Source organism: Dermacentor silvarum, chromosome 2, assembly GCF_013339745.2.
Source record: "Dermacentor silvarum isolate Dsil-2018 chromosome 2, BIME_Dsil_1.4, whole genome shotgun sequence".
NCBI classification, from domain to species: domain Eukaryota; kingdom Metazoa; phylum Arthropoda; class Arachnida; order Ixodida; family Ixodidae; genus Dermacentor; species Dermacentor silvarum.
This window is the reverse complement of record NC_051155.1, coordinates 147,528,103-147,541,471: the sequence shown is the minus strand read 5'-3', so window position 1 is coordinate 147,541,471 and position 13,369 is coordinate 147,528,103. Positions and strand designations below refer to the sequence as shown.

General features: G+C 48.6%; 1 protein-coding gene across 1 annotated transcript; it reads right to left on the bottom strand.

Moving 5' to 3' along the window:
* Positions 1–2,727: 2,727 nt before the first annotated feature.
* Positions 2,728–4,536, bottom strand: LOC119440452 (uncharacterized). Its single transcript, XM_037705359.1, has one exon. The coding sequence runs from the start codon at positions 4,534–4,536 to the stop codon at positions 2,728–2,730; it is 1,809 nt and encodes a 602-aa protein (XP_037561287.1).
* Positions 4,537–13,369: the final 8,833 nt, after the last annotated feature.

The following is a 13,369-nucleotide window of genomic DNA, read 5'->3' as shown; positions in this document are numbered from 1 at the left end:
CTTATTTCAAATATCTGCCTAATTTTTTATAAAGCTAACCTTTGAATGCATTTAAACCATGCGAAGTTAGTACTCGGCGTAGCGCAATTTTACTGTTTTCATTTTGTTTGCATTTTTCCATACAGTACTTACCGCTAAAGAGAGGGAGAGAGAGAAAAAATAGCGTAGCTTGCACTTGAGGCGCAATGCTCTTTTAAAGAGACAGCGGAGCTGATGGGCACCTAGCTAGTCCTGGCTTTTGGGCTAGGCAAAGCACTACCAAGTCATCCCCAGCATTTTCCGGAATTGATTGATTATTGATTGATTATCGATTAGCTATTAATTGGCTATCGATTGGCTATCGCAAGGTATTGGCCACGTATTTGGGCTAGGCTAAGAACTGCCAAGTCATCCCCCAGAATTTTCCGGAATTTATTTATTATTTATCGATTAGCTATTCATTGGCTATCGATTGCCTATCGCAAGGTATTTTCCACGTATTTGGGCTAGACTAAGCACTACCAAGTCATCCACAGCATTTTTCGTAATTTTTTGAATATTGATCGATTATCGATTAGCTATTGATTGGCTATCGATAACTGACAAAGCTTAAGTAGTCCTAACCATGCTTAGCTAGGTTTAGACAGGACTCAGCTTCGCTAGTTCACAGGGGTATGTGCCATTGCGCTTGGACCCTCTCTGCTCTACCGCCAGGATCGGCCCACATTTTCTGCTCGCATTTTACGGACTAACGGCGGTCGGCTTAAACAGCTCCGCTGTTAAAAATTGGCTGAGGCTTCACTCTTGTAAACCTAGTTATCGCGAGCGAAAGGTTTGTTTGGCTTGGTTTTGCAAAGACTATGCACACAATGTTTCATAATACACGCTTTCGCGCTTGGTAAGCTTCTCTATAACGTGCTAACCTGGCCTCCCTTTGCTCCGGTGTTTCAGCAGCCAACTTTGCCTTTGCTTGAGATTTCGCAGCCTGCCGTCTAGCTATATCTACTGGATGATTGGATTCAGCCTGTCGCTTGCGCTGAAGCGCACGCACAGACGGCCCAGCCGGCGCGCCATCCATGGTGAGACTGAGCGACCAAGCGCTGGCGAAGCAGCCGTTAAACCCTCGCCTAGTCACGTGGTAGCGCAGTGGCAAATCTCCGAGCGAGCGCAGCTGCGACGCCTCTCCGCAGCGGATCGCGTGGCGTGACGTCACACCTGCCACAGTTACGCTCCGGCAGCTCGCGCTCGATCCGGCGGCTCAAGGTCATCGCTACGCGATGGATGACCTTGCGAGACATGGCGTAGTAGAGCTTTCGCTCTAAACGAACAAAGCGCCTCCTCCCCTCTTCACGGTTTCTCTCTCGATAAAGGTGACAACCTTATAACGAAGGTGCGCATACTGTGCGTCTTAGTGAAGCCTCTCGTTTTGACATGGCGCGGTATTGCATGCGGCTCTTTCTATTATACATTCAGCGAATGACGGCTGTTGCCTCCGAGGATATCGGTACACATATTTGCGTCTTCCGCATTTTATTAATCTTTGTCTCTTCCGCGGAGCTTCGTTGTCGTGTATCTAAACGAACAGTAGCGGAGGAGAGAGCGACGGTATGCTAAGATGGTAAAAGCGCTGCGAGGAGGAAAGCAGAGGTGCACGGCGGAGCTGAGAGGGGGATATTGCTTATCACGTGACGTAACGAGGAGGAGAGGCACGGAGCACTGGAGAGCGGCGGCGTCAGTTGGAGCTGTGCCAGCATGTGACCCCACATGAATGTCCGCGCGACTCTCCCACATATGGCGCAATGATGCAAGTGGAATATACTAACTTAAAAATAGTAGAAGTTTGGCCTTGTTGGTACAACACACAACAAGTAAAGCGCAAGAAATCGACGGACAGAGGGAGAACATGCATGTGTCGTGCGAGTGTCAAGCTCATGTGTCGAGTTCTCCCTCTGCGTATTTTTAAAAAGCAGTTTACTTGCAGTGCGAGTGTAACTGCTGCTGTGCTCAGGGCAGCTTCGCTCGGCTGCAGTGAAATGTCCACACTTGCCCGTGGTCTAGCGCATTCAGCGCAGCCATGTGTAAATGCCATGGAGAAAGGAAAGAACGAGGGTGGATCCCATTACGTATAACATACATAAAGCCAAGAAATGCTGGCCCAACACTTCATTATGTTGAGGTAGGTTTTAGCGTCTTCTACTGCTGCGATTTGCACACACCCTTTCTGAAAATTTAAACGGATGTGACCACAACATGCAGCTGCCGCACGTTGCACCGGAGACGATAAATGCATGCTTATTGCGGCAAACGAGTGAATTTGCACAAGCATATCTGCACATTTTGTGCACAGACCTAGTGGTTGACAAAGCCACCAACCATGTGTCCGTCGATTAAAATATACCGGGAACCAAGCACTGTGGGCCAAATGCGCCGAGCCGCTGCAGGGTCACTAGAAAAGGCGAAGCGGATACGGCATCACGTAGAGTTGGCTTGCGAAGGATGGCTGCGTGACGCCATGCTCCCTCCAATCGTTTATTTCTTTCCTCCATGGCAAACGCCATCTGTCCTGGCGGCTGCTATCAGCTCATCGAGATTACACGTCATGTATGAAAAAAAGTCTTACATCCAATACACTACGCAAAAAAAAGAGCGATGCTTCCCTCAGACTATCATAATTGGTTAAAAAGCAACAATGCTACATACTATACGTGTGTATACACTGCACGAGAATTTTCACGCTATAGTATATTTTCATGGCGGCAAAGTCATCCTTCCGTGCGCGGATGTACCTGCATTCAGCGGCTGCGGCCTGCATATGCAAATCTTCTGCCACCTGCTCGCCGGCAGGCACTTGGTCTGGTTGCTATACCAATCGAGCCTCTGGAGAAATTCCACGCGGTTCTCCTGTGAGTTCGACTCGCCGCGCAGTGATCCGTGCACCTCGAAGTGGGCAGTCGGCCTCGTGGTTATCGCGACGCGGAGCCACACCTTGCCGGCCACGCGACCTCCGAGCACCGATGATTCGTCGACACTGACAAGCTCCCACACGACACACCGGCCGGGAAAGTGAAGTTCCGCGAGAGCGTTGATGTAAGACACGGCGTACCGGGCGAACGACAAGGTCACTCTCTGGTTCCCGAAGTTGCTGCTTGCGCCGAAACACGCGCAGAATTCCGGCTGTACGAAGGCGTCCGCGCATGTTCTCTCGGGTGGTATTCGGCCCATGAGGCTCAGTCCCTTGTTTGTGGAACCGTTTCCGAGAGCGGGAAGACTGGATAGCGCCACCAACGTGGCGTGCAAATCGTAATGTGTGACCAAACGACGCTGGTTGACCTCTAGCTGCACAGCGGCTTCCGGGTGTTCTGACAGGAAGCGTATAGGAAGCGCGAGAAAGCATAACGGGTTCTTGTCTTCAAAGCGACCGATCTCGCCCATCCTGAACGGGCCGATGCGAGGGCCGTGGTCGCTCATGAAAAACAGTGCCGTGTTCTCGAGCACGCCGTGCACGGAGAGTTCGCGGAGAAAGGTCTCCAGTATTCCGTCCATGATCTTCAGCCCGTTCAAGTGGTTGTGAGTGAGATAGCTAAGCCACACGAACGAGAAGATTGGCTTGTGCCGATTGATCTTCAGTACCTGGCCGACGTAATCGATGAGTGCCTTTGTCTTTAATCGGGAGCCCACACAGTAGCGCTTATCGGTATATATATCATCCATTAGCCGTAGTATAGACACGGGATAGTAGTCTGCAGGCGCGCGTGAGAACCCGTTGAAGTTAGGGTAAGTGAAGAGACCGTAATGTGGCATTTCCTCAATGTATGTCGTCATGTAACCTCTGCTCTTGTATAAATTCCAGACGAACGGAAGCGCCTCCACTGTCTGGGAGCTAGCAATAAGACTCTCTGCGTCAGCGCCAGCCATCCCGGTGAGTAAAGGAATCAGGTTCGGGAAAGAACTATCTCCGACTTTGTTGAACGCGAGATATTCGAACGCGACCAGTTCTTCCTTCAGGAACTTGCGCGTTCGTTTCATCTGGCGGTGGAAGTTCATTCGCGATGTCGAGTCCACGCCTAATATGAGGACGTTCATGGAACTGTTAATGTTCCGTGAAGAAGCAGCATCATTCGACGTGGGACCATGGAAGAACCCGTTGCCCTTCTTCGGTCGAGGTACGAAGAAGTAGTCTTCGAAAAGCAGACTTCCGTTCGCCTTGCAAGAGATCTGCACGTACTCTGCTTTTACTGGACTCCCGATAGTCAGCGGCACAAACGGACCGAGCGTGATCATTTTGTCGGGAACAGTCGCGTGTTCGTCCCTGAACACCTCTCGGTAGTAGCAGCGGATGTCACGCTCCGAGACGTTGTAGCCGCGACGAAGGGCCCCGGCGTCTAACGTAAACCTGTCGAAGTCCTGGACGAAGACCGTGAGGTTGCGACTCGCACACACAGCTTCGTACGGGGCATCCTCGACGAAATACCGCCGGACTATCCAGTGGTGAGGATTGTAGAGTGGCAGCGAACACCCTGGAGTCTTCAGCAGGAATCCGTCGTAGTGAATCGTCATGTTCCTGAACACCGGCGTCAGCACGGACACTTCGAACCAAAAAAATTTGCACAGACAGAAAACGTAGACGACGCCAATAAAGACCGCTTTCGTCCACCGCCTGAGCCGCAAGAGCCTCATCTTCTTTTCGGCAGACAGCGCATGTCTCAGTAGTTGTCTTTTTCTTCTTTCACTGTTTCTTTTCACAAAAAGCGTGCCTTCTTGTTGTCTTCCTGTTTCATGGCGCATGATAGAGTGAATCCTAGGTAAGTTTATATAAACTTTATCGGCATCCGCAATAAATAGCAAATCAGCTGCGGCTGCGTAATCTCTAACCCGGATATTTTAAGCTTTCGATCACACTGCCAGCTGGAAGTTCTCGGCACCTCTGTGTTCACTTACATCAACAACAGTGCAACCACGTACAGGTTTCTTTTCTAATTTCGTGCTACATCCTCGTGATAAAGATCATTTGTATATTATCCCTTTATTGACGAATATTGTCTACAGGCAGCATACGAGAAACAATTTTTGCCCTTGCAGAATTTCGGTATTGAGTGCTAAGTTTCTGGCTAAATGTTTATAGGCCAACACTGAATGACATGGCAGCAAGCATCATTTGTTGGTTTAGAGCAGGAACAGACAGACAGACAGACAAGAAACTTTATTTTGTCCTAAGGGACTATGTCGTAGTCGCGGGCCGCACCTGCACCGGGGGCGGAAGACCGTGATTTTCGGCCCTTTCGCAGGCCCTTTGGACAGCCCGAAGCTGGATTGAAAGGTCGTCGCTCTTGACGGCTTCTTCCCAGTCTTCTTGCCTGTTAAAAGGCGAGTGGTGCAATGCTGAACATTGCCACAGCATGTGATTAAAGGTGGACCTTTCCTCGCCGCAGTCGGGGCAGCGGGGATCCACACCCGGAGCGTAGTGGCTCAGCCTAGATCGAGACGGAAATGAGCCCGTCTGCAGCATTCTCAACACCGAGGCCTGGGGTCTGCCGAGCTTCGGGTGACGAGCCGGGAACTGCCTGCGTCCCAGCTGGTAGTGAGCCGTGATGTCGTGAAAAGTAAGCAGCGGGTCCGTGGTCCGGTCGATCCCCTGCGAAGCCGGGCCCCTCAGACCGGTGCGGTTGACGAAGGACGAGGTATAAGTTCGGCACGCGACTCGCCTTCTTTTGAAAGCATGGTCAGAAAAGACAGACCCATGCAAGATTTCCGGATGCAGTGGCGTCTCACAGGTGATGTAGAGCAAATGAGATGTACAGTCGCGAGCAAAAGTTTGGAGACCACGGCATCAGCAAAAAATTTAAATATATTCAAGCGCAGCCCCGCGGCCTCGAATTGGCTTAATACGTTGTACTGGTCAAACACGTGCACGTAGGCGTGCGCTCTTGATTTAAGCCGGAATGCCCAGGCTGCGAAGAAAAAAAAATCGTGGCACCTTTGGTCCACAAACTCTTGCTTCTGCGGTGCACATTTGCGGTTCACCTGCAGTTCACATATGACGAGAGTTTTATGTATGAATTTCAAACAAAGCCATAGGTAGCTTGGCGTGAAGCCGACTGCCAGTTTTCTGTCTGAGGTAGGTCCCTCCCACTGCTGAAGACGTTTCCCCAAAATATTTAAATGCGAACGCATCAAATGGCCCCTTGAGCGAAAAAGCCGGCGCCGTCTGTAGTAGCGAAACGGCACCTAAATTCCTGGCACCGCAGGCTGCTGCTGCTTGCTGGCTCGGGCAGCACGTACCACGTACATCTATGGCACATTAATCGCAGTGAAAAACTCGAAGGACCGTTCAGCGGCGTTCAATTGGACATTAATGATTTCGCTTTCACAACTGATTAGAGTTGCTTAGGTGCCCTCTGATTGTTTTTCTTTTCAGTTGATTCTTCTTCTTCTCCATGTGCTTTGCATATTTAGATAAAAAATAAACATTTGTTTCGGGTACTTATATGTGCCGTCATTAAAAGGTTACAGCGCATATTTATTTCTCTTACTCAAAATAAACTAGGAAAAGATTACGTATCATATTCCTCCCGGATATAATTTCGGATGCATGCGGAAAGTCATCAAAGTGGTTCAGTCATAGTCTTGCCTCCAGCTTTCGCGAAAATTGACACTAGTTCGATACAGGTCATTCTGTCTTCACAGACAACGAAATGTAACAGACAACTAAGTGGTGAATCCAAGGGAGGGGGGGGGGGCGGTTGTCGACTCCCCCCCCCCCCCCTCAGTCCGTGCCCTCCGCGTCCTTCGTCAGCTTGCCTGTTCGAGAGACGCCCTATTCCTCAACCCCCGTACTGCCTGCTTGCCCAGCCAGTTGAGCTTCTCCGCCCGGTGTTGCGATTCAGCGTTTATTACGCGATTGCAGTGCGCGCCAAGGAGCAGCCCACAAAAATTCCGTTGCGAGGCGCCGCATTGAGCACATCGCCCCTATATGCGCCAACGATTCGCGCATGCAGACCTGCGGAGCGTCCGATAAGAAATCGTTTTCCATTCCATTCCATTTTATTTTCCTTCGACAATTTATTTTCCTCCGCCGCTTAAAAACATGGCAGTTATCATAGATGCATGGGTGAAAGTCGCCTGACCGGCCTGACCTTGCTACATACGCACAGAGACATCCCTGTTGACTGGGAAAATGTATCAATCGCTTCGCCAACGGAAATCGTGGACGATCGACGGAGGTTGGATTTTGTGATGTAACGCTAGCTTGCTATTCGCCACTTCAAATGGACTTTTTAATCGAACTGTCTAAATCTACCGAGCTGACATTCTAGTTCTCTGGTCATGAGTCTTGTTTCAGTATTGTTCTACGCAGTCTAGTACATGAATTGACATTTTTATATTTTTATTTTCAATAAAGCTTCGTTGTCTAAGTATTTTCGCGTGCCCTCTCTGATTGTCAGCTTTGAGGAAGGGCATGAATATGCCTTTTGGCCATATTCACGTCAAGGATGATTTGCATTGTTCTCGTGATCTTCGTGTACTCTTTAAATTTCAATCAAATTCGGCATACACAGGCTCATTTAAAGCTGTCTTCGCCACAATAAGAGACCTTGTGTGGAGGAGCTCGCTTCTGCGACTTAGTTTGTTTTGTAGGTTTCCTTAAACGTGTCTGCTCCACGATAAGATACTAGATGTGTAGGAGATCGCTCCTGCAAATTACTTCGTTGTGCAGGCTCATTTAAAGCTGTCTTCTCCACAATAAGAGACCTTGTGTGGAGGAGCTCGCTTCTGCGACTTAGTTTGTTTTGTAGGTTTCCTTAAACGTGTCTGCTCCACGATAAGATACTAGATGTGTAGGAGATCGCTCCTGCAAATTACTTCGTTGTGCAGGCTCATTTAAAGCTGTCTTCGCCACAATAAGAGACCTTGTGTGGAGGAGCTCGCTTCTGCGACTTAGTTTGTTTTGTAGGTTTCCTTAAACGTGTCTGCTCCACGATAAGATACTAGATGTGTAGGAGATCGCTCCTGCAAATTACTTCGTTGTGCAGGCTCATTTAAAGCTGTCTTCGCCACAATAAGAGACCTTGTGTGGAGGAGCTCGCTTCTGCGACTTAGTTTGTTTTGTAGGTTTCCTTAAACGTGTCTGCTCCACGATAAGATACTAGATGTGTAGGAGATCGCTCCTGCAAATTACTTCGTTGTGCAGGCTCATTTAAAGCTGTCTTCGCCACAATAAGAGACCTTGTGTGGAGGAGCTCGCTTCTGCGACTTTGTTTTGTAGGTTTCCTTAAACGTGTCTGCTCCACGATAAGATACTAGATGTGTAGGAGATCGCTCCTGCAAATTACTTCGTTGTGCAGGCTCATTTAAAGCTGTCTTCGCCACAATAAGAGACCTTGTGTGGAGGAGCTCGCTTCTGCGACTTAGTTTGTTTTGTAGGTTTCCTTAAACGTGTCTGCTCCACGATAAGATACTAGATGTGTAGGAGATCGCTCCTGCAAATTACTTCGTTGTGCAGGCTCATTTAAAGCTGTCTTCGCCACAATAAGAGACCTTGTGTGGAGGAGCTCGCTTCTGCGACTTAGTTTGTTTTGTAGGTTTCCTTAAACGTGTCTGCTCCACGATAAGATACTAGATGTGTAGGAGATCGCTCCTGCAAATTACTTCGTTGTGCAGGCTCATTTAAAGCTGTCTTCGCCACAATAAGAGACCTTGTGTGGAGGAGCTCGCTTCTGCGACTTAGTTTGTTTTGTAGGTTTCCTTAAACGTGTCTGCTCCACGATAAGATACTAGATGTGTAGGAGATCGCTCCTGCAAATTACTTCGTTGTGCAGGCTCATTTAAAGCTGTCTTCGCCACAATAAGAGACCTTGTGTGGAGGAGCTCGCTTCTGCGACTTAGTTTGTTTTGTAGGTTTCCTTAAACGTGTCTGCTCCACGATAAGATACTAGATGTGTAGGAGATCGCTCCTGCAAATTACTTCGTTGTGCAGGCTCATTTAAAGCTGTCTTCTCCACAATAAGAGACGTTGTAAGGAGGAGCTCGCTCCTGCAGATTAGTTCGCGTTGTGGGCTTCTGGAGAGTGGGGTGGCGTAGCTATAATTACACGTGCGTTTCGTTCCCCGAGCTGCAGTTAGTGAGATTTATAATCACTGTTTCAGCTATATTGTTGAGTTAAGGGGGATTTTCTCTTTGCTCTGCCACTATTTTGATTCTGTAGCGTTTATAGCGAGTAATAAGGTGGAATTAATGTCCTATAAGTATGTCACTGCTACATGCTGTACTTGGAATTTCAGACTTTGAACTGATCTTGCGTTTGCAACATTTTGCGTAAAAATGTTACCATGGTTTTGTTGAGTGTGAGTTTCTTCGTTCGACGGGCATGATTTGATTAATGTTATTTTGTCACTGTATAATTCTACAAGCAGCAGCGATGTTGCCGTGCTTTCTTTCGTTTTCAAGTTTTAGACTGATATTGTTCCATCTACGAGTAACTTTTCGCGTCATTATTATGTCTTACAGTAAATGTAGAATAATGATTACTCGAATGAAATTGCATGAACATCATTTCTTTATGCAAAAATAAAATAATCTTCATAACAGCAGCACTCTATGCCTGTTATTTAATAATTTCGCACTCCAACCTGCACAACTATCAGTTTGAAATCGTATCTATTAAGGCACCCAGATGAGTACTCAATCATTCTAACAACGACATTGTGTTTGTATTCCCCATAATACGTCGAGAAGCTATCTTCGTGATTTAGAGGCTTAGCGCAGTAAATTACGGTGTATCTGATAGCGTGGTCGCCCGCAAAGTTATAATTCCCTGAATTCTTTACGAGCGGGAAAACCTATTAGAACAAATTAGTGGGATGGCTGTTAACAAAAATTAACAGTATTTAGATTATGGTGTGAGTTTTCTGATAACAGTAACTTCATGAGATAACAGTAACTTCAGAGACACCTGAAACTTTGTCACGCTTTGTCCAACCACAGTGCGTTAGGGACGTTCTCGCGTTACCAGGGTATTAAAGGATTCTGCAATGCGTTACATATGGGCGTGTCGAGGTATACATGTCGTTGGACTCGGCGAGAAGTCGACATATATGATGGGGACTTCGTCCGCCTGTACTTTCGCTCAGCTCGGCGACGGATTGCACGAAGGTGTTCGTACTGTGCGTTGATATATCTCGGCCGGGTGAGGTGGGTCTTCACCGCAGGAATCAGGAGACGACGATGAAGGCGGGCATCGTGATGATGAAAAATAGAAAAGATTGTATTCACTTCATTGGTACATGGTTTTGACTCTATCCGAGTCTCGAGCGGTTCTGATTAACACGGGGGCCAGCTAGGACGGCCTTAAATCCCCTCGTGGTGGCCGGCGTTTCCTTCGTGGAAGTCCTCTCTCCGGTGGTCAAGTTGACGACCTCCTCGCCCTCGGATCCTCCTTCTTGGTAGCTCGCCGTTTTCGTCTGCTCCGTAGAGGTGAGAGCTCTGTCGGGGCTGAGGGGATTATCTCGTCACGGGAAAAGCGCTGGGGCTTGCTTCCCACATTGAAGAGATACAGATTCCAGACATAACCTGCCGATGACTCCTTCGGGGAACTTGTGGAAGTGTCAGACCTCTGTCGGGCGGTCAAGTTGGCGACCTCCTCTCCCTCGGGTCTTCCTTCTTGGTAGCTCGCTGTTTTCGTCTGCTCCGTAGGGGATGAAAGGGGATTATCTCGTCACGGGAAAGGCGCTCGAGCTTGATTCCCACATTTCACAGGTGCAGTTCCAAGCCGATCATAACAGCCCGTCCACCGCCACAGGAGGTCTCGAAGGGGTTGCAGCATCCAAGCACCTCGAAGAGACCATAGACCCCGTGCCTCTGCTTTGTTTCGCCGTTCGTTCCAAGGCAGGCCAGGTGACACCCTCTGGAAATAGACCATGCCAAGCCCAAGGCACAACAAACAGAGAACACCCAACTAACCATGAGAACTGCCAGGTTCACACATTCTACACGCAAAACCTTATCAGAATTAAACCTGCAGCCCTCGTTCGAGCTTCCCGAAAATTAACAAAAGAAAAAAACCAGACTTAATTGCATTTTTCAATTAACCTAATACCTAACGTTTTTGTTTCTCCTGCCCGGGAAAGCCACATTTACTGAGAGACCGAGAGTGCATTGAAATGCAGCAATAATGGGGTTAATCATGAGTTGAAAACTGAAGAACAAAACACATCCGCGAAAAGAAAAAAAAAAAGAACGAAAGGGGCCCTTTACAACATTTTGCTTCACACAGGGAAGCTACGGCTGAGGCCATCCGCATTGGCATTGTCGCGTCCTTTCCTGTACCTGACATCAAAGCTATGCTCTTGCAGACTAAGGCTCCGGCGTAGCAGTCTGCCGTTCCTCGGGGACATATTCCTAAGCCACGTCAAAGGACAATGGTCAGTTTCCACTAGGAACCGTGATCCTGCCAGATAACATTGAAGCTTGTGTATTGCCCATACTAAGCAAGCGCACTCCTTCTCGGAAGTACTATAGGCCTGTTCGCGGACAGTCAGCTTCCGGCTTACGAACACTACCGGGTGTTCCTCCCCGTTTTCACTTTTCTGACTGAGCACTGCACCCATGCCTCGATCACTAGCATCGCACTGCAGAATGAAAGGAAGATCATAAACAGGAGCTCTCAAGATGGGTTTGTCGGCTAAAGCGGCCTTTAACTTGAGGAACGATTCGTCTTTTTGTTCGTTCCACACAATTTTCACTGGTTCATTCTTCCGTAAACTGTCCGTGAGGGGACTTGCGATTTCTGAAAAGTTACGGATGTAATGTTGATAATAGCCAGTTAGTCCCAAAAAGGAACGGACATCTGTTTTCGTCACTGGTCTAGGGTAATCGGATATGGCGGCTACTTTTATCTCAAGGGGGCGTCTGTAGCCACGTCCGACCTTGTGGCCTAAGTAGCTAACTTCGGCTTTTCCTAGTTGACATTTTTCGCCCTTCAGGGTCAAACCGGCCGCACGCAAACTCTCTAGCACATTCTTAAGGTGATGCAAATGGTCCTCCCAAGTAGGAGAGAAGACTGCGATGTCATCCAAGTAGGGAAGCGCGTAGTACTGCATTCCTTTCAGAACCCGATCCATAAGTCGTGAGAAACAAAACGGAGCGTTTTTCAATCCGAAAGTGAGGACAAGAGGCCGAAAGGTACCTAGAGGGGATGTAAAGGCGGCATAATGGCTAGCTTGCTCTGTCAGTGGTACCTGCCAGTAACCCCTCGTTAAGTCTAGCGTATAGATACATATTCAGCCCTGCTGATGGTCTCCACCCGCTCTTCCAGATTAGGAATGGGGTAATTCTGATCTTTGGTTATGGCGTTTAGCCTACGGTAATCGATACAAGGCCTGGGGCTTTTCCCCGGAGCCTCAACCAGAATTAGCGGGGACGCGTATTCACTCTCAGAGGGAACAATTAACCCCAGCTCTAACATCCTCTGGATCTCGGTTTCCAAAATTTGCCTCTGCCTAGGTGAAACCCGGTAGGGCCTGCACTGAATGGGCACGTCCGATACCAGCTTAATATCATGCTCCATCAAGCTAGTTCTACCTGGCCGATATAAAAAACAGTCTTCAAAGTTACCCACGAGCTCTCGCAGTTCGCTTCGCTGGCGTGGATTTAAATTTGGGTCTGCGCCTATGTCCGCGTATACTTTAGAAAGTGGAAGTTCCGTTGGCGGCATCGGATAAGCAAATTCTGTTTCCACTTCTTCGGGCGTATTTAGTGCGAGATGAACTATGGCTTCACGCTCTCGATATGGTTTCATTAGGTTCGTGTGGTATATCCTCAGCTCTTTACGTCTACCCGGTAATTTGATGGCATAGTTTGTGTCTGAGAGTTTCTCCATGACCTCCGCAGGTCCTTCCCAAAGGACGTCTAGCTTGTTTTTTCTGGACGCCGTTACCAAAAGCACCTTATCTCCTACAGTGAAAGTCCGCTTCCGAGCGTTCCTATCATAGTATACTTTAGCTTTCATCTGGGCGGATTTCATGTTTGCCTCCACCAGCTCTTGACAAGATTGCAACCGCTCTAGGAGTTCCAATACATACTCAACAACTGTCGGGTCATCTCCGCGCCCTTCCCACGCCTCGCGCACCATTTGAAGCGGAGATCGAAGCGACCTCCCATAAACGAGCTCAGCTGGGCTGAATCCGGTGGCTTCATGCGGCACCGACCTCAAGGCAAACATAGTGGCCGCTAAGCATGCCTCCCAGTCCTTTCTTTGCTCGTAGCACAATGCCCGCAGTACCCTTTTCAGAACGGAGTGCCATGCTTCTACACTGTTGCTCTGTGGATGCCGCACTGAACTGCGGATGATGCGAATGCCGCACCTTTCTAGGAAGGTGGTAGTAAGGGCGCTGGT